Below are 26,926 nucleotides of genomic sequence, written 5' to 3'. Positions count from 1 at the left end.
CCTGGAATCTAGGGATACCCAGGGCCCATATGGTAGAGACCTTGATGCCGGGATACAGTTTTTCCCGTCATATGTTTTTACCCATGCCAACTTGGCTAAATTGTTCCATTTAAGTTTGGGAGTTTTCCATTATGATGTTCTAGTGAACATATTCATGGGAAATGACTGACTCCAGAATGACTAAATCAATCTAGAGACGTCTGCCCAGATCCAGAGTCGCTCTCCACAGCCCAGGAGTTATTATGGTGCTACAGCTTGGACTAGGGAAGAGAATGGGTCTTATTCTAGAACATGGACAATTTGGCATGTTGCCTAGGTGCTCTGTTTGGGTTTGAAAGCATGAAATAGAAGAGAATGATATTTGTACAATAGGATTCCCAAATCTGTTCCTTCCCTGGCCTACTTATTGGTACATGAAACAACATTCAGTTTCAATAGCAGGATGGATGGTTTTAACAAGATCGTGTCAAAATCTGGAGAAAATAGGACAAGCCAGAGGTGTCCAGAGTGGGTTCTTTCCTCCTTCATGGGCTTTATGGCCACCGCTGCACTCATCCAACCCTCTCGTTTACCTGGGAGAGCACAGCTGACCATGTATGCTTCATGTACCCTTGTGTGGAGTGTTTCAGCTCATCATTAGATTCTCTCAAACATTATAACCACCTTTAAAATAAGCACCATGTCTTCTAATTATTTTTTAATTCTCCCAGGTCTAATGGGTGCTCTATAGAGAGAGGAAACTCTGATGAAACAATGGGTATGAGAGCACTTTGGGAAGTTTCATGATAACCCTACTTAGCGCTGTTTATTTATCAAGTAGCTGCCCTTGAATATTAATGTTACATAAGTACTGCTGCTTTTTTTTTTCTGGGTGGAAAAGTCTGCCTTGCAGAGTATACATATAGTTTATTGAGCCCTTTCTATGGCCAGACACTATGCTAAACATGTCTCATGCATTATTTTACTTTATACACATACAAAAATCCTTTTTTTTTTTACATAGGTTGTCATTATCTCTGTCTTATAGATGAAGAAACTGAGGCTGAAGAAAAAAATTTTTCCAATTTTTCTGACACTGACCAAGAAGGGTCAGAGCCAGGCACAGCCTGTCTGATGCCAAAGTCCCTTCCTTCAAATGTTACACATGAAGGCTGTACGCCTTGCTCTATATTTGTGTGTTCATGTCTTTATTCCCAGTCCTAAATGTCATTCTTCTTGAAGATCATAAACTAGAAGAACAGATCGAATAATTGTACTATAACACGTTAGTGGTAGCTTATAAGGAAGTAAGATTTTTTAAATAAGTCTGGGTCTGATGCTTACAAGTAGAACAAAAGAATGACCCTATTGTTACAGCTAATAATCTGATTAAGATTTTTTGCCCTGGTTAACACTTTTGGTTGTATGTAATAAAAACATATTTTTACAAGTATGTTTTAATTTCAACTCTTTTCACAGTCAGTACTTTGTTGTCCTGCCAGAATCAAGACATAAATCCTTAATATAAATTAGTAAATCATATGAATTAATGGTAGACAGAAAAACAGAAAACAGATTTGGATTTTTGCTTAAATCCTTCCCTATGAGATATTAACTACATAAGCATTATTTGTAAAAAGAATTTGGGATTAGCAATCAAAAGTCTTGGGTTTGTGTTAGATACTGCCCCTTTGTATATGTTTGACCTTGGGCAAATCACTTAGTCATTCTGAGCCTCAGTTTCTCCCTCAATTAAAAAAAAAAATCATCACAGTTAATTTGAATGCCAAATGAAATAATACACATGAAAACTCCTCAGCTATACATTTTATTTTGTATATCAACTATTCCGTTTTTTAACAATAACATAGATCCTGCTAACCTTCTCAAAATCCATTTTTAATATGAGAGTGAACTTTAAACACTCCTGACACATAAGTCAAAAAGTTAGGGGCTTCCCTGGTGGCGCAGTGGTTGAGAATCTGCCTGCCAATGCAGGGGACACGGGTTCGAGCCCTGGTCTGGGAAGATCCCACATGCCACGGAGCAACTAGGCCTGTGAGCTACAACTACTGAGCCTGTGCGTCTGGAGCCTGTGCCCCGCAACAAGAGAGGTCGCGACAGTGAAAGGCCCGCGCACCGCGATGAAGAGTGGTCCCCGCTTGCCACAACTAGAGAAAGCCCTCGCATAGAAATGAAGACCCAACACAGCCAAAAATAAATAAATAAAATTTAAAAAATAAATAAATAAATAAAACACATAATTTTCCATGGGACCAATAAAATAGTGCTAAAAAAAAAAAAGTTTTCCCCTTTCACCTTCAATTTGTGGATACTGTATATTAAAGAAAACAGGTGTGTGTGGGTGTTTTCCCTATTTCTCATCTTCCAATCCCTTGTTTAAGGAAACTAAATGGTAGAACATAACAGCTTTGTTCTCTGTGTCAGCAGAGCATTAGAAAGCCCTGGAAGAATGTTAAAGCCCTTTCAAAATACTATTTTTAGGTGCAACATTGTCAGGAAATAAGCTTTCACTGAGAGATTTGGAGAAAAACGGCACTTGAAGATCAGCAGCTGGGATAGCAAAATGAGTTACCTTGTATTAAATTTTTACGGCTCAAGCCAATATCGTTAACAACAAGTAAAATATTCTTTCTTCAGGTTGAAATTATCCAACGATGAAATCAAACGGGCAATTCTAACCATGGATGAGCAGGAGGACCTGCCCAAGGACATGTTGGAACAGGTGAGCTGCTGGGCAACGCTCAGAGCGCAGGTGACACCAGACTCTGAGCAGGGAGCGGGTACTGAGGAAAGAAATGTGGTTGTTGCTGGTAGATGATTTCCTCATCTCTGAATTGAGGAGGTTGAACCAAGCTTCCACACAGCTCTGTCAGAAGCCTCTAGGACTTGATTCTTCCCTTGTTTCCAAAATGATGGGTGAGAAGGACGGTCCAGAATTTGTCAAATGCCTGGGACCCTCGATGCTGGCATCTGTCTCTCATGCTGCCTGCCATCAAGTTGTTACTCCTTAGCCGGTCATAGAAATCTACTAGCTTTAGTAGAAAATGTCTGTTTCACTGGAATATTGAGAATCTCAGCACTGTGAGGTCACAGGCTGCACTGCGTAAACTGAGTCATTGCTTAATCCCTGACACAATTTGTGTCTTGGTCTTGGCTCACTGTTCCCACAACCACAAAAGCCACTGTTAACCCCCTAGCACTGTCATCTTCATCAAAACACTCGTATGTGTCATAAGGTGGGGTGTAAACTTCTTGGGGCTGGGCCTTGTCTCTGTAAGTTGTATGGCACTCTTCTTGCATTGTAAATGGCAGGAAATTCAAATGCTGGGGATCGTAAGTATGGCGTAGATTTATACACAATCAGTATACATCCTTGTCCGTGGTATTTGAAGATAATTTGTATTTTTTATGTCCAGACAACAAGTTGGATGTGGTGCCCTAAGGGCCTCTCGTCATGCAGTGTTTCCATAACATGCTCCGTGCAGCCACTCCAGCTGTGTTGTGTGTTGTCAGCAGTTTGGTTCAGTTATCTCCCAAATGATACTGTTGATGATACTGTACTAGCAGATGCCCCAGGGATGGTTACCTATCTCTCAGTCTGGCCCTAAATTTTTCTGTGCATTGTGGGGACAGTCTCTGAATGCTCTAAGCCTGTTCTGTCTCCTTGTTCCTGCAACAGAATCATATTTTGAGAGATTTTGGTCAAGAGGCCTCCATTTGTTAGAGCCAGGACCACTTAAGGTCAACAGTGGACACAGGTGATCATGATTCCAGGCTGAACTTGAGGTATCACCTGTAGGCATGCTCAGCTCCCAGGAGAAGAAGAAATGGATATTTTGCTCCGCTAACAGGATCCCAGTGGAGTGCCTGTGTGTGTGTGCATTTTCCACGGTTCTCACTGATTTCCCAGAAGGCCTCAGATACCGGGCAGGGAGGAGTGATGTGTGTGGTATCACCACACCTGCATGGACCCGCCCCTCCCTGAAACCTCTGCAGCTGCAGTCATCCCGGGTGAAAACCGTCACACTTAGCAGTGGAGAAACTTTTCTTGCTGTCCTTTTAAGTTTTGATTTAGTTCCCAAAATAGCTAATGACTATGTTTCCAAGTCTGTTAGGATGCTCTGTGTATAAATAGTTTAAACGTATTCCTTTTTTCGAGCATTTTTAGCTCCTCTGCCCGCTCTTCCCTCCCTCGCTGAATACCAGTCAAAACAGAGCCTCTGCCCCAAGAGAGTGGAGCCCAGCTGCCCTCTGTCCCTCCCTGGCCCCCAGGTGACCCTGCGCTCCAAATGCCTGCATCAAAAATTGCTTCACCCAGAGTGAAGAACTAAGCAGAAAGCTGCTTTAGTCCTTAGGTCTTCAGCCTCTATCGATAAGGTCGTATGCTTAAAATTCCACAAGATCTGTTTACTGTGAAATTGCAACCAGCAAAATTCCTCCTTGAGGGAAAGGATTTCAGAATCTTGCCAAAAGGGCTTGTAGTGCACATAGAACGTACTTCAAGTAAATACAAGTACGAAAATCAGTCTACTGAAGCAGAATCTGGCCGAGTGGGATACTTCCGACCTGGCCTCTCCCCATAGTTCTGAGTGTCTTGCTCTCTGCTCATCTCCCAGGCTCTTTCTTTTCCTCCTTATTCTACCCCCCTTCCTCTGCTTCCTGTGCCTTCACACAGCGTCCTTTACTACTCGTTATGATCTGCATTTGAGCCACATTCCACCCCTCCTCTCCTGCTGCTTTTAGCCACTGAGATCAGATCTCAGATGAGGTCCATACACTCCTCTTTCTTGGGCTGCACACCTTTCTCCTTATCTCCAGGTGTTTGTCTGGCTCTTCATTCCTCTCAAAACTGTCCAAACACAGTCTGTTCTTGACTCTGACTTGAGACGGCCTGAGCCTTTAGCCTGTGCCTCTCACTGTGCTCTTGTGAGTAACGAGAGACAGATGGTGTCTGTGTTATCCTGAACAGGGGCCTGTAGGCTCAGCAGGGCAGGTATGGGGGGACCCCTGAAACTAGAACTGAATTTCCTTGTCCAGAAGGTAAAAATCCAAACTCGGGGGGAAAAATAAGCCTTGTCCTCTCTCTTCCTCCTTCCTTCCCTTGCCCTACTACCTTCCCTCCAGCACTGAGGACGAACAAGAAGACACTTGTCCAGTGTTACCATTTGAACATGGGAACATCCATGCCTAGAAGCTCTCAGGCCACCAGACCTGTGAATCCCCTGGCATCTACTTCCGTCTTTCCGCCTTCCACCCCATTAGGAGAGAGGGGTGTCCTGGGCTTCTGCTCTGGCCCATCCTTTCCTTGTGCTCAGGGACCTCGCCCAGAGGGCCCTGCCCCTCTCCTCAAGGTCTTCCACCTTGCCCTCTCGACATGTAACTTGTTCAGGTCCCAGCCCTTCCCACACACACCTCTTAAGACCGCACATCCCCATGTGCTACTGTCCTCTCTCTTTTTTGACACAGCCAGTTCTTGAAAGCTTGTTCACTCTTCCTCACCTCACTGCAATCCATCCTCCTCACCTCCCTTAAGCTGTTCTCACTAAGGGTACGAACTTCTTGTTGACAAAGCCAGGGAGTACTCTGCAGTCCTTATCTTCCTTGACGTATTGGTGGCATGTGACACCGATGGCCGCTTGCCCCATGGTGAAACACCTCTTCCCTTGGCCCTGTGATTCCACATAGGCCCCTCCGCTGCCTTCTAGGAAGGTTCCTCTTCTTGTTCTCATCCCATCAATGCCAGCTTCTCTCCAGCCCTGCTTTTTTCTCTTGATGGGCCCCCTGATTACCTTACTCACATCCATGCATGTTGTAACCCACACCAAAGCTTTGTCTTCCAGATTTCTTTGGGATTTCAGACCCATTTGTCCACCTGCCTACTAGAAATCACGACTTGGTTCTCTTGCCAGTATTTCAAACACTAAGTTCACCTTCTCCTCACCCACCCTCCTCCAACCTTCAGGGAACAGGGTTCCCTCTTACACTCTGCGTACATCATTGCCTAAGCCGGAAGCCTGGACCTCTTCCTTTTGACCCTCATCTACCACAGTTGACAAGTCAGGCCAGTTCAAACCCCATAAATAGCTCTAGAACCTGTCCACTACCCGTTCCAGGCCACCACCGTCTCTCACCTGGATTACTGCATCAACAATCTAATCACAACCCCCAATACTTTTGATCCTTTCTAAGTCTTTCTCCATTCTGCAGGCAGAGTGATCTTTTTAAAGTGCAAACTCATTCCCCTACTTGAGATTTTAAGTTACATCCCATGCCCTCGAAATAAAGACTGAATTTTTTACAAGGCCCTTGCTCCTCCCTGACCTTGCCCACTGCTGCCCTCCCCCACTGCTGTGATGGCCGCTCTTCCTCCTGTGTAAGTGCTGCACTGCCCCTTCCAGAACCCAGCATGATAAGCACTCTGCCTGGAATATATTTCCAACCTCAAACCGTTCATCTCCTTCCCTGTAGTTCCAATTCTCTTTCTCTGCTAGTGGTACCCAGACTGACTACCTTTTCTGAGGTCCCTTAATTAAATCCAACAAACATTTGAAAACCTGCTAAATGGACCACCCAATGCCAGCATCAAGTTTATAGGGAGGATCTCAGGGTCCAGAGGCTCAGTGTAATTTTTTTTTAAAAAGTCCAAGAATATTTGATCTAGAAAATTGCACACAAGCACAGCCCTGGGCATACACATACACGTTTGTGCCTTTAAAGAAAATTAGACACATACAGAAGTGCTTTTTCTACTTTAAGTATTATTACTATCTCTTCCACATTCCATGCTCATTTCTTCCTCCAAAATAAAATATGGAATCAAAAACTTCACATCCCATTGTGTTCCTCTCACCTAACTCTACATGGAGCAAAAAATGAGATGGAATTAGATAAGCCAAAGAAATAAGCAAATTGATTAGAAAATACACATAAAAGTACTCATTTCAGCATGATGTAATAGGAAAAAAACATAGAGCTGGAAGTCGAGACCCAGGTTCTATTTCTGAAGATCACACACACTTGCTTTATAATCCTGGGTGAGTGACCTAATCTCTCTGCACCTCAGCTGTAGCATCTTCTCATGAGAAGGTTGAATCTCCAAGGCCTCTCTAACGGACTATGTAAAGTGGGTCCTAGTAAAGAACTTCCCAATTCTGATTTGAGGGGCAGTATAGAACACATAGGTACCAGAAATGAATCTTACACCAGTTTAACTACTTTCAAGTAAAAATAGAAAGGTTTTTTTCCCATTTTATTGAAATATAATTGACATACATCACTATAAATTTAAGGTGTGTGGCAGAATGGTTTGACTTACAAATGTGAAATGATTTCCACAATAAGTTTAAGTTAGCACCTGTCATCTCATACAGATAAAAGTTTTTTAAAGGCAAAAAACCAAAACAACCTTTTTTTTCCTTTCTGATGAGAACTCTTAGGATTTACTGTCTTCATAACTTTCATATATATCAAGCAGCAGTGTTAATTATAACCATGATGTTGTACACTACATCCCCGTTACCGATTTATCTTGTAACTGGAAGTTTGTACCTTTTGGCCACCTAAATGGAAAGATTTAATCACTTCATTGTATCTGACCAGTCACCTGTGAGGAGAGCTTATAAATTAAAAGTTAAAATTTCATCTTGGGAGAAATTTAACTGAAAGCGTGAAAAATGAGGGCAAGAATTTAAATTATAAACCTCAGTTTTAATATTTGCATGTACTTTTTAGCTCTTGAAATTTGTTCCTGAAAAAGGTGACATTGATCTGTTGGAGGAACATAAACATGAACTGGATCGGATGGCCAAGGCTGACAGATTCCTTTTCGAGATGAGCAGGTGAGTTTGAAAATGTTTAAAGAGCAAAGATGCCCCTGGCCTTTCTAAGGAAGTGAATCTTTTGCTTCCTGTTGAATTATCTGGGCCAGTTAACCTGCCTTAACTTGAAGCGTTTTTAAATCCCCAAATCTCCTCAAGTCTGAGTTGTATGGAACTTGATTGTTTTGTTCATGTGAGTTCTCGCCCATGGGTGAGCCAGGGTCAGAGTTTCTTCGCAGTTATCTCTATTTCTGGGCCTCTTTGGCTCATGTACCTAATCAAGTCATAACTTTTCTGGGTTCCAGTCAGTGTCATTCTCCTCAGCACTTTGATCCCTTGGGATTCTAGCTCACTCCTCCTTATACCGCAACATCTCAAGGTTGTTGTAAAATAGAAAAAAATGGGCAGACTCAGAGGTATCAACGTAGAGCCCACGTAACGAAATAGCCAGGGTCTGGATGTCAAATCACCACACACGCAGACATCACTAATCAATCGTGGCACTCTTCCCACGGAACTTTGTCAAACTTTCTCAACCCTTCTCCAGAAAGCCCCGCAGCAGCTGCCGCTCTGTAATTGAGTTTGGCATGTGAGCTGAGTTGCTTTGCCATCCCAGGCCTAGCGAATTGATTCTGCATTAGACAAGGACCAGTGATCCTGAAACTCTCAGTCAACCCCAGGGCAGAGATCCTCCCCTGAGTGCCAATGACCTACATGGTGACCAAGGTGAACATGCCACTCTACATTTCTGCCATATCTGGACTTATTTTTGTTGTTTCACCTCAACTTGCCATTTTGTATACTACTGTAGAACAAAGGATGGTTTTGAAATTTTGGCACGTGTGCCCAGCAACCCTTCGTGTGGACAAATACATGACCACCTGCAATAACTGCCCCTTAGTAACTGTCTAGATCTTTGCATGCATCTTAATCCTGCTATCAGCCCTGCCAGGAGGGCTGTCAGGCAGGGAGGTATTCTCTGCCAACAACTGGAGGAGTTAAGGTTCCTGCCCAAGGTCACCTAATAAGAGCAGAACCTGGCCTGCATCTGTCTGATCATATGGTATAGTTTTGGATGAGGGCTGATCGCTAGTCCTACTGGACTGAAGTTTCCACCAGAGAGCAGGTTAGGCAGCGATTTCAGAAGGCCTGGGCAGGTATGCCCACCCTCACCCGCTCAGAAACACCAAGCAGCCTGTCTTGGGGGTGATCACAGGCCAGTTCCCTGTTATCTCTAGTCGCTAGTCGCTATCCTGGAAGGCAGAGCTTTCCAGCCCTGAGGGGTGCAGCTAGGGACCTAACTGTGAAGAAAGAGGAAGGTTTGGGGATGTGAGTGGGGAGAGGGTGGTGTGAGGAGAGAATGCCGGAGACAAGTTTTACCCTACAGTTCTGCAAGGCAGACTTTGTGGCAAGTGAAGTACCACGGCAGGAGTGCAGGCAACTGCCCTTCATTTGCAGCAGAAGCGGGGGGTCTTTACATTTTCCTTTTTATTGCTTTTCTGTTCTCAAGAGCTACTAGGACTCTGAGGAAGTGAAGGGGGCTTTAGTCAACGGCAGTTAGATCTCACTTTCTTTTAGCAATTGCATAAGCTGATTGGAGCTGAGGCCCTGCTGCACTTGCCCGAACACTCCCTGTAGGGCACTGGGAAACGGGCTCTCCAGGTGCAGTTGGCCTCAGGCCCTGTGCTCCTGTCCAGGAGAGGAACTCTGCGTGCGTGTGTGTGTTGGGGTGGGAGTGCGCTAAGGTACCATCACCACCATATTCATTGAGTGAACGTAGGTGTATTAAGTACATGTTCATTAGTTGATGCTTGCTCTTACAGAATTAATCATTATCAGCAAAGATTGCAGTCGCTGTACTTCAAAAAGAAGTTTGCAGAGCGTGTGGCAGAAGTGAAACCCAAAGTAGAAGGTAAAGTCAAGCTGCCCAGACTGGCAATGATGTTCATCTCAAGTGCCCATTTACAAGTGCAATGCAAGTGCATATAGTAAACTGGATCCCTTTGGTGATTATTTTTTTTTGCTTGAAATCTGTTGGAATTCTGGCAGATAATTACTTAAGGTCTGTCCTTGGCTTGATGGCCTAGCCTGGGTTCTGGAACTCACAGCACACTCCCTGGACTCCTCTGCAGAACTGGGCTTTTGCTATCTGGGTGTTGGTGAGGAATTTATTTGATCACTACTGGCATTAAACCTACAGTTAGCTTTCTTGTAACGGGGCCTTACTGGATTTTTCTGAGGGAAGATTTGAGGCTGATATATGGTTTGATTTTGAGGCTGTTAAACTTTAGGTGTTTGAAATGTGGGCAACTGAAGAGCACAGCCACAGAGTGCAGGCTGACTTTAGGATCCTGATGACACCTGCCAGCTGTGACATGTCACACGTTTGCCCAGTTTTTCTATCAGTGGAATTGATCAATTGTCCTGTGATCTGACTCACACCAGGCAAGAAAGGGTTTGCGAAGGAATGTGGAAAATGCAATTGCTGCTCTATATATTCCTAACTGCTTATGGTCGGTGAGTCAGCCAAGAAAAAGACTGAGAAAGGCTAGGATTGCGCACCTATCTCTGGGTCTCTTGAACAACTTGAGCTGGCTCTCCTTGCCCCCTTGCTCTTGGCTTCTGGTAAAGGTGTTCGGAAAGTGCTCCCTGGTAGTCTAACAGCCCTATCTTACATCTTCAGTATCTGTTATCAGGTGTGTGGATTTAGGATGGGTATCATTGAAAAGTCTTGTTGTAATAGTCTTATGTATTTTGTTTTGAAGCCATTCGTTCTGGTTCAGAAGAGGTGTTTAGGAGCAGTGCCCTGAAGCAGTTGCTAGAAGTGGTTTTGGCATTTGGAAATTACATGAATAAAGGCCAAAGAGGCAATGCATATGGATTCAAGATATCCAGCCTAAATAAGATTGCTGACACAAAATCCAGTATTGATAAGTAAGTATGGAAGATCTGGGCGCTTAGGTCGGGGCTCAACTTTGTACCCTCTGGTCCTCCTGGGCCTCCTCATCTCGAAGTGTCTGGTCTGCACTTCTCCTTCTCCCGCTCTTTCCTTCTCCATTGATTACCCCCTTCCTGTCTCATGACCACACGTATCCCCAAGTTCCCACTGGGCCAGTTATCCTTCATTTTCATTCCACAAAGATATCATCTAGTCCAAGTTTTTTGTGTTTGGGGTTTTCTTGGGTAAACTTATTACAGTGTAATACACGAAAGACAAGTTCACTCACCGTAAAGGTACAGCTTGATGACTTTTCACAAACTGAACACATCTGTATAACTAGTGCCCAGTTCAAGAAACAGAACCTTATCAACATCCTAGTAGCCTCCTCACGACCTCACCTAATTGCTACTCCTCCACAGAGATAAAAAACTGACAGCTGATGATAGAATGTGAAGTGTGTTGGCTTTTTAGGTTATGGTTTCCTTGGTACCTGGAAGCTAGCAGCTATATGAAAAAATGACAGTGTATAAATGCATTTTGGCTGTTGGTATTCAGCTGATCATCCCAAGACTCATTAAAATGCTTCCTAGAAAGTGTGTTTTAGGTGAACAGATTCCTGTTAGAGACACCAGATGGTGAAAATGTGCTAGTGTCATTTCCAGGTAAGGACATTAGGCGTATTAACTCTAGCTTCCCTGAGAGCTGTGTTTCCCCCTGACTTGGAAGGAATTTGTTTCTAAGGTAAACTTCTCTGTAACCCGAATTATTTTTAGAAGTATAGGCTGTTCACCCTAATTATTCCCAACCAGTGAGACTTTTTACTCTATATTTTCTATAGGGTTAGTGAAGCATAGCATTATGGCAACCCTGAATCCATCGTATAAGAAACAAGCAGTGTGTTCAGTTGTGGGGCTAAACCTTATTTTTGCATTGTGTAGAAATAGATTAACAAAGCACAGCTGATACGTTCTATCAACACCACCTTATTTTTTTTTGAATTTTATTATTTTTTATACAGCAGGTTCTTATTAGTTATCTGTTTTATACACATCAGTGTATATATGTCAATTCCAATCGCCCAATTCATCACACCACCCCCCCACCCCCCCACCCCCACTTTCCCCCCTTGGTGTCCATACGTTTGTTCTCTACATCTGTGTCTCACTTTCTGCCCTGCAAACCAGTTCACCTGTACCATTTTTCTAGATTCCACATATATGTGTTAATATATGATATTTGTTTTTCTTTTTCTTACTTCACTCTGTATGACAGTCTCTAGGTCCATCTGCGTCTCTACAAATGACCCAATTTCATTCCGTTTTATGGCTGAGTAATATTCCATTGTATATACGTACCACATCTTCTTTATCCATTCGTCTGTCGATGGGCATTTAGGTTGCTTCCATGACCTGGCTATTATAAATAGTGCTGCAGTGAACATTGGGGTGCATGTGTCTTTTTGAATTATGGTTTTCTCTGAACACCACCTTATTTTTAATGTAAGTACTTGATCCTTTCAGAGCCCGTTCACATTTGATTGTCACAACAACCTGTGAAGTCCCCAGGCCAAGTGTTGTATCGCCTGTTGTCAGATAAAGAAACTGAGGCAGGGTCAGGTGGCTCATTTAGCTTGTCTGAGGTCACAACCAGCAAGGTGTTTGGCCTTACAGGTATTTGACAGTTGTTCTAGTGGTCTGCCCACAGCTCTCCTCTACCAACAGACTGATTTTATTTGGAGGTTGCAGTAGGTAACTGCAGCATCTTACTTGCATATAAAGAGCAGCCATCTTTTAAGGAAGGGTATTCTCTTCAACTGGGCTTGCAGGTTGGGGAGGAAGGAAATCCTCACCACCAGTCAGTCCTATTCTCTTTCTCTCTCTCTCTCTCTCTCTCTCTCTCTCCCTCCCTCCCCTCACTCACTCACACACACACACACACACACACACACATTTGCCCCCCACCTTCCAATTTACTGATAATCTGGCACTTACTACATGATTATCTGCTAGTTAATGATATAAAATTTTTCCAATACACAATAAGCCTTTTCAGAACAATAAATTAAAAACATTTCTGATCTTCTTCTTTTCCCTCTTCACTCTGCATTAAAGGCTTGTTTCTGGTAATGACCAGAGAGTAGTCAAATGTGAGGCTGTTTAGTTGTTTTTATTATTCAGGAATTTATATTCACTCATATGAGGTGTTATTTGGATAGCAAACAAATGTGGTTTGCTATCCAAATGTGATCTGGTTTTAAGTCTTTCTACACTAAAAAAGGCATATATGGTTAATTAAATAAATTTCTCTGACTAACAAAGCATTTCTCTGAAATAATGAAGGAAAATGGCATTACTCTTTCTTGCGATGGTCGCTGGGATTTTGCCTCTCATGCAGCCGGCGCATGGCAGACACATAGATTCTGTGAAAGGCAAAATTGAAGTGGAACAATACAGCTGAACACCTGCAAAATAAGTGGCCAGAACTATTAGCCACTGTTTTACTTTGCTGAGCAATGGTTTTCTAATTATTAGCGCAAGAAAAATAAGGGGAAATTTTTTTCCGTGTGGGCCAGTTGGCTCAGAGGAATAGGATTGCATTGACTTCTAGAAAGCTGCAAGGGTAACCAGAAATGGTTTGCATTGCTATGGGGAAAAAATTGTTTGGCAGCTCTGCTTTACTTTTGTTGGGAGGGTGGGTACTTAGCCTTGTGAATTAGCAAACTGCCTAAAAATTATGGAAATGTTTTTAAAGAAATGCATTTGTGTCCTCCTGATTATGCTAACTTTCAGTAGCATAAGTGGTTCTTGATCTTGGCTGTTTGTCTCAGTGGGGAGTTTTAAAAAACACCCACACCTGGTCCCACCTCATTACAATGACTAAATCTCAGGTTGGCCCAGGCATCTGGGGTCCAGGTGATTGTAATGTGCATCAGAGTCGGGGACCAGGGGACCAGGGGACCAGACTACCACAGCGTGGCCTCATAGATAGTGTTATCAGATGCCCGCATTTTCAACCCAGGTCAGTCAGGGTTCAGCCCTGTCACCACCAAAGAGGGAGCTGGTTGTGCAGTTAGGAGCTGAAGTGTTGCTAAAATTAGGCTGCGAGGGTATCATATCCATGATGGCACAGTCCTGGCCCATTTCCAGGCCCTGCCCTGAAATAGGGGGCATTCTAACTTTCCAGCCATCCTTTGCTGCCACAGCAAAACAAATGAGTCAGAAGGGAAAAATGTTATCACCCAGTCGAAAGAAACCCTTAAACGAGAATTGTCAGTAATTTTCATCAGTGAGTTGCTGCTCTGTACTTTCAGACTTGAAAATTAGCTGTCCTCTCTAGTGGATTAAACATCCCTCACTCCCCACCCCACCCTGCTTGTTAGGAACTTGCAGGGAAGGCCTCGTCTTTGGGTGGATGCACTGTGAAGGGATGTCCCCTTTGGCAATCGTTCAGACTCATTTCCATCACCCATCGCATTTTGAAGGATTCCCATTATGGGCCAAAAACGTAATTCTTATCCCCTGCCCTTCCCTTTCAGAAGATGTATGCTTCTTTTGACATATATTTTTGTAAATCCCATGAAGGCTCTCCTCTTCTCCCTTTCTCTTAAGAATGCCTGCCTTTCAGGAACCTACACATTTTGAAAGTCATGCAAGGATATAGCATTCTTGTGGAAGGAATCACTTGAATATACAAATCATATGCAGATATTAACCATGTTTAATACTCTCTCCTTCTGTAATTGTAGGAACATTACACTTTTGCACTATCTCATAACTATTGTGGAAAATAAATACCCCAAGGTTCTCAATCTAAATGAGGAGCTGCGGGACATTCCTCAAGCAGCAAAAGTAAAGTAAGTACTTAGAGTGAATTGTTTCAGTTTTTTTAATCCGTTGGACTGTGGTTTAGCCGTTGAGATAGTTAGCGTTGCATGAAGAGGGTCCTTCTGTTTGCTTTCCCCTGAACAGTGTATGAAGTAAAGTTTGAATCGTATCCAAGTCACTCAGATGTGTTACATGAGTTTGAATATACGGTTAGACTCTTGAACGGGGGAGTTAAGGGTGCCGACACCCCCCGAATCCCCACTGCACAGCTGAAACTCCAGCGTATAACTTCCTAGCTGACCCTTCCTGTGCGGGGTTCCTCAATACCCGTGGTCCCACATCTGAGGATTCAGTCAACCACAGATCATGTAGTACATAATTATTGAGAAAAAATCTGCGTATAAGTGGACCCGCACAGTTCACACCTGTGTTGTTCAGGGGTCACTGTATACTTGTTCTAGCTGTTTCGGAATATTCCTGGATGCAGTTTCTAACTGCTACAAAACCTAATTTTCTGCGTTACGACGAGTCTAGGGAAGCAGTGTGGTTTCACTAGCAGTTGGAAAGGGTGGTCCCCTTAAAATACAGGTGGGAGCACCCTTAGGTAAATGAGGATATGAGGATACGTCGTTAAGCAAATGGAAGTCCTGCAGGTCAGGGTGTTGCTAGTAATTTTCCCACGCGTACACACTCCCAGAAACCAAGCAACCTTTTAATAGAAAGCAGTCTTTATGCAAATGAAGGAACTAAAAAGAAAGTGGAAAGTCACTAAACTTTCCCCACAAACTTCACACCACTTTTCAGAGACCTCATGAGGGGCAGGCACTTTTCCTTGCTGTTCTTCCTGCTTCCTTTTGCCCCCACCCCGCCTTTCTTAAAAGTTTATTCATTTATTTATTTTTGGCTGCGTTGGGTCTTGGTTGTCCCGCGCGGGCTTTCTCTAGTTGTGGCGATAGGGGACTACCCTTGGTTGCGGTGCGCGGGCTTCTCATTGCGGTGGTGGAGCACGGGTTCCAGGTGCGTGGGCTCAGTAGTTGTGGCTCGCGGGCTCTAGAGCACAGGCTCAGTAGTTGTGGCGCACGGGCTTAGTTGCTCCGCGGCACGTGGGATCTTCCCCAACCAGGGCTCGAACCCGTGTCCCCTGCATTGGCAGGCGGATTCTTAACCACTGTGCCACCAGGGAAATACCTCCCTCCCCTTTTTTTTTTTTTTTTTTTTTTTCCTCCCTCCCCTTTTTTAAAAACATATTTAAACCGCATCTTTTTGCAGTGATTTTAAAAAGCCTGACGAGCAGGCTAATTTTTTCCCTCTGTAGAGTTTGGTAGAAATGTACCATGTAAGACATGAAATTAAAATGTTGACGTAAATGAAGTGTCAGTGAATTTGTTTACATGTGAATTCTCTGCGAGAATTAAGTTGCAATCTCTAACGTTTAAAAGCTGTCAGACAAAAAGCATTATGGGAGAAGCCCAGGAAACTTTCTCTGTTTAAAAAAAAAAAGTCAATGAAAATGAAAACTAATTAGTAAAACTTTAAGAACAATCATTGTTGATTGAAATGTAGGCCATCACCTTATAATATTCATACTACCAGAGCATTCATGAAAAGCAGTATAATAATAATGAAGAGCACAACACACACGATTGTGGATCAGCTGTTTCTTTTCCTTGTCCAAAGGGAGCCACGCATGGCAAGAAATTCATTTCCACATACCGTAATTTGCTTAAGTGAGATTTTTGTGAGATTGAAACATGACATATTTCTATTCTGCCCTTTTTAACCTATAAATATTATACCTGCTGGCTGTGGAAAACAAAAAAAAAACATAATTCCATGCCTAAATTTCATAAGTTTAAAATGTTGCTGTCTTTCTGTGAGATCTGAACACTGAAGGGAATTTTAAACATTTAAAATGAAGTAGTGTGGACTTCCAAGCATGAAATATTTAAACTCATCGTATATTTAATACAATAAGTGTAAGTCCCACGTTGGTTACTAAAATGTTGCCATTTACAACAGCATGACTGAGCTGGACAAAGAAATAAGCACCTTGAGAAGTGGCCTGAAAGCAGTAGAGATGGTGAGTATGTTTCCTGTCCTAATTCCCGGTCCCTTCACTCTCTCTGGTGCTGGTGATGGCGTCCAGCGGAGGAGTTGCTGGTTGCCTTGGCATGCTCATATGCTCAGGATAAACATTTATTGTTTAAAAAAAAGAAAAAAAAATGCAACAACGAAGAAGCAAAGGCAGGCTGTGTTTAGCCTGGCGATGCAGTGGCGGGCAGCAGGATGTCATGGGGGCATCACGGGAGCAGGAACTGGGAAATTGGACCCAGAGTTCCACCACTTTCCTACCTGTGAGGCAGGACTCATGAAAGTGGATTGGCTAGAGAGTCTTCAAGGTCTTCTCGGTGTTTCTGTTCTCTTTATAAATGACGTTTATTCTCAGAGCAATGGAACTTCTCTGTTGTCTTTGAGTCGGTCGCTTGGGGAGTAGTTTTTGAGCACGTTGGGGGTACAGTCCATTCTCAAGGCGAGGGGATCACGATGACTCAGAATCCTTACCCTCCAGGTGTTACAGTGGCCAGGAGCAGTCAGTCCAGTTCACCTCCTAAGTGATGACAAAGGTGCCTTGAGGAGGATCGGGGATTTAGGTTAGCCCGAGGCTTTGGGAATGGCTGGCGTGTGTGAGAGGAAGCTTCTCCTCTGGACGAGATGAACTTTGAGCTGTGGCTTAGAAGGAGGGTAGGGTGAACTTAGGTACAGAGGAGGGAGGCTGTCCCAGCTATACGAGATGACCTGGGCCCGGGCTCCATGGAAGGAAAGCAGGTCAGGGTGCCGGAGGCAGAGGAGCCGGTGGAACTAACGCAGACTGTGAGGGCGCAGTGCCCCGTGGGTACTGCACGAGGGCTGCTGACAGGACGGGGGCGGGTCAGGGGGAGAAGCCTCGCTCAGGAGAGCAGAACTCTGGCCTGGCACTTGGTGAAGGAGGCTGGTCTGCAGGCAGGTCGGGAAGGTGCCCCACAGATCATTTATTAGTAACGCCAGGAGGACCCTCCTCCTTTTTTTAAAATACATTTATCTATTTATTTTTTATTTTGTTTGCATTGGGTCTTCGTTGCCACTTGCCGGCTTTCTCTAGTTGAGGTGCGCAGGCTTCTCAGTGTGGTGGCTTATCTTGTTGCGGAGCACGGGCTCTAAGTGCGCGGGCTTCAGTAGTTGTGGCACCCGGGCTTCAGTGGTTGCGGCACGCGGGCTTCAGTAGTTGTGGCTCGTGGGCTTAGTTGCTCCACGGCATGTGGGATCTTCCCGGACCAGGGCTCAAACCCATGACCCCTGCATTGGCAAGCGGATTCTTAACCACTGCACCTCCAGGGAGGTCCCACCTCCTCCTCCTTATAATCGTAAAACTGTGCCATAGAAAGTAGTTGACTTCATTAAAGAAATAGCTCTAATAAAAATTAGAGTCACAGTGTCTAACCTTTTCTATTTTTAATAAATTAAGGAGCATGTAAGGTTTTCTTTTTTTCCTTATTTTGGGGGAGGGGGGTAGGGGTGGGTCTCTGTTTAAAAAGAGCAAGAGATATTCTTTTTTCCAGCCCCTGTGGGCTGAGAGACTGTGAGTGCGCGTGGAGGACGGTCCTCGGCTTTCAGAGGCCAAACTGGATAAGGGCAGTTAGGGACGAGGCTTGTGTTACAGCCTTCACTCTGAGGCCATTGCCTCCCAGTGGAAAGCTTTCTTGAGACTAGCATGGCAGTGACTGACAGTCCTAAAGCCTGACAATGGAGGCTCTGACCCCTGCATCTGAGCTAGTTCAGAGCAAGGCATGAGAGAGGGGTCCCAAGGAAGTTATGTGTTTGGGGGGTTTATTAAAGGTTGTGTAGCTGAAATCTCTCCAGCCCCTGGGTCACGTACAACGTAACACACTCTTCACAGGAAAGGGGCTACAGAGGCCTCCCCCTCCCTCTGGCAGCTTAAATGTTAAGAGGAAGGAAATATTGGGAGGCAGACTTGAATCCGTCCAAACATTCGTGTGTCCCAGTTGTGCTTTGCACAAATCGATTACATTGCTTGAAGGTATCAAAGACAGAATTCTTATGGAATTATACATTCATGAAACACTTTAAAATTGCTTTCACATCTCTGTACCTCACACACATACATACACTCCCTTTCCAGGTCAGAGAACTAGGATTGTGGCAATTTCTTTTAATCAGAGCAAGTCTCATGATTTATAAGAGTTTCCACTTCTTTTCTTTCATTTGATTCCCATGATGATGTGTATATTACCCTCCTATATTTATTTATATATTTATTTATTTATTTATTTATTTTTAAACATCTTTATTGGAGTATAATTGCTTTACAATGGTGTGTTAGTTTCTGTTTTATAAAAAAGTGAATCAGTTATACATATACATATGTTCCCATATCTCTTCCCTCTTGAGTCTCCCTCCCTCCCACTCTCCCTATCCCACCCCTCTAGGTGGTCACAAAGCACTGAGCTGATCTCCCTGTGCTATGCAGCAGCTTCCCACTAGCTATCTATTTTACGTTGGGTAGTGTATATATGTCCATGCCACTCTCTCACTTTGTCACAGCTTACCCTTCCCCATCCCCATATCCTCAAGTCCATTCTCTAGTAAGTCTGTGTCTTTATTCCTGTCTTGCCCCTAGGTCCTTCATGACCTTTTTATTTTTTTCCCCTTAGATTCCATATCTATGTGTTAGCATACGGTAATTGTTTTTCTCTTTCTGACTTACTTCACTCTGTGTGACAGACTCTAGGTCCATCCACCTCACTACAAATAACTCAATTTCGTTTCTTTTTATGGCTGAGTAATATTCCATTGTATATATGTGCCACATCTTCTTTATCCATTCATCTGTCGATGGACAGTTAGGTTGCTTCCATGTCCTGTCTATTGTAAATAGAGCTTCAATGAACATTTTGGTACATGACTCTTTTTGAATTATGGTTTTCTCAGGGTATACGCCCAGTAGTGGGATTGCTGGGTCGTATGGTAGTTCTATTTTTAGTTTTTTAAGGAACCTCCATACTGTTCTCCATAGTGGTTGTATCAATTTACATTCCCACCAACAGTGCAAGAGGGTTCCCTTTTCTCCACACCCTCTCCAGCATTTATTTTTTGATGATGGCCATTCTGACTGGTGTGAGATGATATCTCATTGTAGTTTTGATTTGCCTTTCACTAATGATTAGTGATGTTGAGCATTCTTTCATGTGTTTGCTGACAATCTGTACATCTTCTTTGGAGAAATGTCTATTTAGGTCTTCTGCCCATTTTTGGATTGGGTTGTTTGTTTTTTTGATATTGAGCTGCATGAGCTGCTTGTAAATCTTGGAGATTGATCCTTTGTCAGTTGCTTCATTTGCAAATATTTTCTCCCATTCTGAGGGTTGTCTTTTTGTCTTGTTTATGGTTTCCTTTGCTGTGCAAAAGCTTTTAAGTTTCATTAGGTCCCATTTGTTTATTTTTGTTTTTATTTCCATTTCTCTAGGAAGTGGGTCAAAAAAGATCTTGCTGTGATTTATGTCATAGAGTGTTCTGCCTATGTTTTCCTCTAAGAGTTTGATAGTGTCTGGCCTTACATTTAGGTCTTTAATCCATTTTGAGTTTATTTTTGTGTATGGTGTTAGGGAGTGTTCTAATTTCATACTTTTACATGTACCTGTCCAGTTTTCCCAGCACCACTTATTGAAGAGGCTGTCTTTTCTCAACTGTATATTCTTGCCTCCTTTATCAAAGATAAGGTGACCATATGTGCGTGGGTTTCTCTCTGGGCTTTCTATCCTGTTCCATTGATCTATATTTCTGTTTTGTTCCAGTACCATACTGTCTTCATTACTGTATCTTTGTAGTATAGTCTGAAGTCGGGGTGCCTGATTCCTCCAGCTCCGTTTTTTTCCTCAAGATTGCTTTGGCTATTCGGGGTCTTTTGCGTTTCCATACAAATTGTGAAATTTTTTGTTCTAGTTCTGTGAAAAATGCCAGTGGTAGTTTGATAGGGATTGCACTGAATCTGTAGATTGCTTTGTGTAGTAGAGTCATTTTCACAATGTTGATTCTTCCAATCCAAGAACATGGTATATCTCTCCACCTATTTGTATCATCTTTAATTTCTTTCATCAGTGTCTTATAATTTTCTGCATACAGGTCTTTTCTCTCCTTAGGCAGGTTTATTCCTAGATATTTTATTTTTTGTTGCAATGGTAAATGGGAGTGTTTTCTTAATTTCACTTTCAGATTTTTCATCATTAGTGTATAGGAATGCTAGAGATTTCTGTGCATTAATTTTATATCCTGCTACTCTACCAAATTCATTGATTAGCTCTAGTAGTTTTCTGGTGGCATCTTTAGGATTCTCTATGTATAGTATCATGTCATCTGCAAACAGTGACAGCTTTACTTCTTCTTTTCCGATTTGGATTCCTTTTATTTGTTTTTCTTCTCTGATTGCTGTGGCTAAAACTTCCAAAACAATGTTGAATAATAGTGGTGAGACTGGGCAACCTTGTCTTGTTCCTGATCTTAGTGGAAATGGTTTCAGTTTTTCACCATTGAGGACAATGTTGGCTGTGGGTTTGTCATATATGGCCTTTATTATGTTGAGGAAAGTTCCCTCTATGCCTACTTTCTGCAGAGTTTTTATCATAAATGGGTGTTGAATTTTGTCGAAAGCTTTCTCTGAATCGATGATCATATGGTTTTTATTCTTCAATTTGTTAGTATGCTGTATCACATTGATTGTTTTGCATATATTGAAGAATCCTTGCATTCCTGGGATAAACCCCACTTGATCATGGTGTTTGATCCTTTTACTGTGCTGTTGGATTCTGTTTGCTAGTATTTTGTTGAGGATTTTTGTATCTATGTTCATCAGTGATATTGGCCTGTAGTTTTTTTTTTTTTGTGGCATCTTTGTCTGGTTTTGGTATCAGGGTGATGATGGTGGCCTCATAGAATGAGTTTGGGGGTGTTCCTCCCTCTGCTATATTTTGGAAGAGTTTGAGAAGGATAGTTGTTAGCTCGTCTCTAAGTGTTTGATAGAATTCACCTGTGAAGCCATCCGGTCCTGGGCTTTTGTTTGTTGCAAGATTTTTAATCACAGTTGCAGTTTCAGTGCTTGTGATTGGTCTGTTCATATTTTCTATTTCTTCCTGGTTCAGTCTCAGAAGGCTGTGCTTTTCTAAGAATTTGCCCATTTCTTCCAGGTTGTCCATTTTATTGGCATATACTTGCTTGTAGTAATCTCTCATGATCCTTTGTATTTCTGCAGTGTCAGTTGTTACTTCTCCTTTTTCATTTCTAATTCTATTGATTAGAGTCTTCTCCTTTTTTTTCTTGATGAGTCTGGCTAATGGTTTATCAATTTTGTTTATCTTCTCAAAGAACCAGCTTTTAGTTTTATTGATCTTTGGTATCGTTTCCTTCATTTCTTTTTCATTTATTTCTGATCTGATCTTTATTATTTCTTTCCTTCTGCTAACTTTGGGGTTTTTTTGTTCTTCCTTCTCTAATTGCTTTAGGTGTAAGGTTAGGTTGTTTATTTGAGATGTTTCTTGTTTCTTAAGGTAGAATTGTATGGCTATAAACTTCCCTCTTAGAACTGCTTTTGCTGTGTCCCGTAGGTTTTGGGTCGTCGTGTTTTCATTGTCATTTGTTTCTAGGTATTTTTTGATTTCCTCTTTGATTTCTTCAGTGATCTCTTGGTTATTAAGTAGTGTATTGTTTAGCCTCCATGTGCTTGTATTTTTTACAGATTTTTTCCTGTAATCGATACCTAGTCTCATAGTGTTGTGGTCAGAATAGATACTTGATACGATTTCAATTTTCTTAAATTTACCAAGGCTTGATTTGTGACCCAAGATATGATCTATCCTGGAGAATGTTCCATGAGCACTTGAGAAGAATGTGTATTCTGTTGTTTTTGGATGGAATGTCCTATAAATATCAATTAAGTCCATCTTGTTTAATGTATCATTTAAAGCTTGTGTTTCCTTATTTATTTTCATTTTGGATGATCTGTCCATTGGTGAAAGTGGGGTGTTAAAGTCCCCTACTATGATTGTGTTACTGTCGATTTCCCCTTTTATGTCTGTTAGTATTTGCCTTATGTATTGAGGTGCTCCTATGTTGGGTGCATAAATGTTTACAATTGTTATATCTTCTTCTTGGATTGTTCCCTTGATCATTATGTAGTGTCCTTCTTTGTCTCTTGTAATAGTCTTTATTTTAAAGTCTATTTTGTCTGATATGAGAATTACTACTCCAGCTTTCTTTTGATTTCCATTTGCATGGAGTATCTTTTTCCATCCCCTCACTTTCAGTCTGTATGTGTCCCTAGGTCTGAAGTGAGTCTCTTGTAGACAGCATATATACAGGTATTGTTTTTGTATCCATTCAGCCAGTCTGTGTCTTTTGGTTGGAGCATTTAATCCATTTACATTTAAGGTAATTATCAATACGTATGTTCCTATTCCCAGTTTCTTAATTGTTTTGGGTTTGTTATTGTAGGTCTTTTCCTTCTGTTGTGTTTCCTGCCTAGAGAATTTCCTTTAGCATTTGTTGTAAAGCTGGTTTGGTGGTGCTGAATTCTCTTAGCTATTGCTTGTCTGTAAAGGTTTTAATTTCTCCTTCAAATCTGAATGAGATCCTTGCTGGGTAGAGTAATCTTGGTTGTAGGTTTTTCTCCTTCATCACTTTAAATATGTCCTGCCACTCCCTTCTGGCTTGCAGAGTTTCTGCTGAAAGATCAGCTGTTAAACTTATGGGGATTCCCTTGTGTGTTATTTGTTGTTTTTCCCTTGCTGCTTTTAATATTTTTTCTTTGTATTTAATTTTTGATAGTTTGATTAATATGTGTCTTGGCATGTTTCTCCTTGGATTTATCTTGTATGGGATTCTCTGTGCTTCCTGGGTTTGATTAACTTTTTCCTTTCCCATATTAGGGAAGTTTTCAACTATAATCTCTTCAAATATTTTCTCAGACCCTTTCTTTTTCTCTTCTTCTTCTGGGACCCCTATAATCCGAATGTTGTTGCATTTAATGTTGTCCCAGAGGTCTCTGAGGCTGTCCTCAATTCTTTTCATTCTTTTTTCTTTATTCTGCTCTGCAGTAGTTATTTCCACTATTTTATCTTCCAGCCCAGTTATCTGTTCTTCTGCCTCAGTTATTCTGCTATTCACCCCTTGTAGAGAATTTTTAATTCCATTTATTGTGTTGTTCATCATTGTTTGTTTGCTCTTTAGTTCTTCTAAGTCCTTGTTAAACGTTTCATGTATTTACTCTATTTCCAAGATTTTGGATCATCTTTACTATCATTATTCTGAATTCTTTTTCAGGTATTGCCTATTTCCTCTTCATTTGTTAGGTCTGGTGGGTTTTTACCTTGCGTCTTCATCTGCTGCGTGTTTTTCTTCTCATTTTGCTTAGCTTACTGTGTTTGGGGTCTCCTTTTCGCAGGCTGCAGGTTCATAGTTCCCGTTGTTTTTGGTGTCTGTCCCCAGTGGCTAAGGTTGGTTCAGTGGGTTGTGTAGGCTTCCTGGTGGAGGGCACTAGTGCCTGTGTTCTGGTGGATGAGGCTGGATCTTTTCTCTCTGGTGGGCACGTCCACATCTGGTGGTGTGTTTTGGGGTGTCTGGCCTTATTATGATTTTAGGCAGCCTCTCCGCTAATGGATGGGTCTGTGTTCCTGTCTTGCTAGTTGTTTGGCATAGGGTGTCCAGCACTCTAGCTTGCTGGTCGTTGAGTGAAGCTGGGTCTTGGCATTGAGATCGAGATCTCTGGGAGATTTTTGCTGTTTGGTATTACGTGGAGCTGGGAGGTCTCTGTGGACCAGTGTTCTGAAGTTGGCTCTCCCACCTCAGAGGCACAGCTGTGACACCTGGCTGGAGCACCAAGAGCCTTTCATCCACATGGCTCAGGATAAAAGGGAGAAAGTAGAAAGAGAGAAAGAAAAAGAAAGGAAGAAAGGAAGAAGGAAGGAAGGAAAGAGAGAAAGAGAGGAAGGAGGGAAGAAAGAAAGAAAGGAAGGCAGGAGGGAAGGAAGGAAGGAGATAAACTAAATTTTTAAAAAGTAATTAAAATAAAAAATAATTATTAAGAAATAAATTTTTTAAAGTTAAAAAAAAAAACGGACGGACAGAACCCTAGGACAAATGGTAAAAGCAAAGCTATACAGACAAAATCACACACAGAAGCATACACATACACACATAAAAAGAGAAAAAGGTGGAAAAAAATATATCTTTTGCTCGCAAAGCCCACCTCTTCAATTTGGGATGATTTGTTGTCTATTCAGGTATTCCACAGATGCAGGGTACATTAAGTTGATTGTGGAGATTTAATCCGCTGCTCCTGAGGCTGCTGGGAGAAATTTTCCTTTCTCTTCTTTGTTCGCACAGCTCCTGGGTTCAGCTTTGGATTTGGACCCGCCTCTGCGTGTAGGTCACCTGAGGGCGTCTGTTCTTTGCTCAGAAAGGACGGGGTTAAAGGAGCAGCTGATTTGGGGGCTCTGACTCACTCAGGCCGGGGGGAGGGAGGGGTACGGATGCGTGGCGAGCCTCCGGCGGCAGAGGCCCACGTGATGTTGCACCAGCCTGAGGTGCGCAGTGCGTTCTCCTGGAGAAGTCCGTGGATCGCGGGACCCTGGCAGTGGCGGGCTGCACAGTCTCCCAGGAGGGGAGGTTTGGACAGTGACCTGTGCTTGCACACAGGCTTCTTGGTGGCGGCAGCAGCAGCCTTAGCGTCTCATGCCCATCTCTGGGGTCCGTGCTGATAGCCGTGGCTCGCGACCGTGTTTGGAGCTCCTTTAAGCGGCGCTCTTAATCCCCTCTCCTCGCGCACCCCAAAACAAAGAGGGAAGAAAAAGTCTCTTGCCTCTTTGGCAGCTCCAGACTTTTTCCCGGACTCCCTCCCGGCTAGCTGTGGTGCACTAACCCCTTCAGGCTGTGTTCACGCCGCCAACCCCAGTCCTCTCCCTGGGATCCGACCGAAGCCGGAGCCTCAGCTCCCAGCCCCCGCCCACCCCGGCGGGTGAGCAGACAAGCCTCTCAGGCTGGTGAGTGCTGCTCGGCAACAATCCTCTGTGCAGGAATCTCTCCGCTTTGCCCTGCGCACCCCTGTAGCTGCGCTTTCCTCCGTGGCTCTGAAGCTTCCCCCCCGCCGGCCCCATCTCTGCCCGTGAAGGGGCTTCCTAGTGTGTGGAAACCTTTCCTCCTTCACAGCTCCCTCCCAGAGGTGCAGGTCCTGTCCCTATTCTTTTGTCTGTTTTTTCTTTTTTCTTTTGCCCTACCCAGGTATGTGGGGAGTTTCTTGCCTTTTGGGAGGTCTGAGGTCTTCTGCCAGCGTTCAGTAGGTGTTCTGTAGGGGCTGTTCCACGTGTAGATGTATTTCTCATGTATTTGTGGGGAGGAAGGTGATCTCTGCGTCTTAGTCTTCAGCCATCTTGAAGCTCCCTGCCCTCCTTTTATGAGTGAAGAAACTAAGGCCCAGGCTACTTGCCATGGATAAGTACCAAATCAGTGGTAGAACTGAATCAGAACCCCTAGCCTGTGACCTCTACCGCCCTGCTTGTTAGAATCTCTGCCAAAGCAGGTATGGAAGAAAATAGAGATCCAGATTAGGTCAGTAGGTACACAGAATAGTTGTCACTGAGACCCTGGAGTCAGGCAGACGTGAGTTCAAATTTTGGTTCTACCACTTATCAGCTACTTGACTTTGAGCAAAGAATTTAATCCCTCTGAACCTCAATTTATGTGTCTGTACAATTGGGATAATAATGCCTCACTCATAGAGGCTTTGTGGGATGAAATAAGAAAATGCATCTGGCAATGGTTGAAATTATTACTGAAATTGATTTGAATAATCTGTGTTCATCACCATGGTAATGGAGAATATGGATGATTAATGAGACACTAATACTCCTACCTGTCTGCTCACAACATCCAAATGGTATGGATGAGAAGAAAAATGGCGTTATGGTGCCAAATGCTGCAGTTGAAATTCTACTGACCTAGATATCACAGTTTAGGAAATAAGTAGACTTGGCAGAGATGGAGAGAAGGAAAAAATCAAAAGTACCAGAAATCTGAGCACAGAATATCAACAATCAAATTCTCTTGCTTTCAGTCACACACCTTTTGAATCCAATTTGCTCTCCATTATTTGTTTAACTTCTCTTAATTTTATCCAAATGCTAATCTCCTTACATTCTAAAGCCAGTATACAAAATCACACCAATAAAGTACTCAGATGACTGGTTAAATTGCATTTTGCAACTGTGTGTGGGCACATGGGCTTGGCTCTGGCAGGGTTG

The 26,926-nt window shown here is 42.9% G+C and overlaps 1 protein-coding gene across 3 annotated transcripts in view; it reads left to right on the top strand.

Annotated features, from left to right (window-relative positions):
• Positions 1-26,926, top strand: part of DAAM1 (dishevelled associated activator of morphogenesis 1) — a 141,638-nt gene that overhangs the window by 107,856 nt on the left and 6,856 nt on the right. For all 3 annotated transcript variants that reach the window (XM_082450344.1, XM_082450346.1, XM_082450345.1), the window contains 6 exons: positions 2,641-2,725; positions 7,735-7,841; positions 9,644-9,732; positions 10,586-10,754; positions 14,507-14,614; positions 16,605-16,665. In XM_082450344.1, coding sequence (XP_082306470.1) covers positions 2,641-2,725; positions 7,735-7,841; positions 9,644-9,732; positions 10,586-10,754; positions 14,507-14,614; positions 16,605-16,665 — 619 coding nt within the window. The remainder of the gene's footprint in view (positions 1-2,640; positions 2,726-7,734; positions 7,842-9,643; positions 9,733-10,585; positions 10,755-14,506; positions 14,615-16,604; positions 16,666-26,926) is intronic.

The sequence above is a fragment of the Balaenoptera physalus genome, assembly GCF_965194825.1.
Source record: "Balaenoptera physalus genome assembly, chromosome: 2".
Taxonomy (NCBI): domain Eukaryota; kingdom Metazoa; phylum Chordata; class Mammalia; order Artiodactyla; family Balaenopteridae; genus Balaenoptera; species Balaenoptera physalus.
This window is presented reverse-complemented; position numbering and strand designations above follow the sequence as displayed.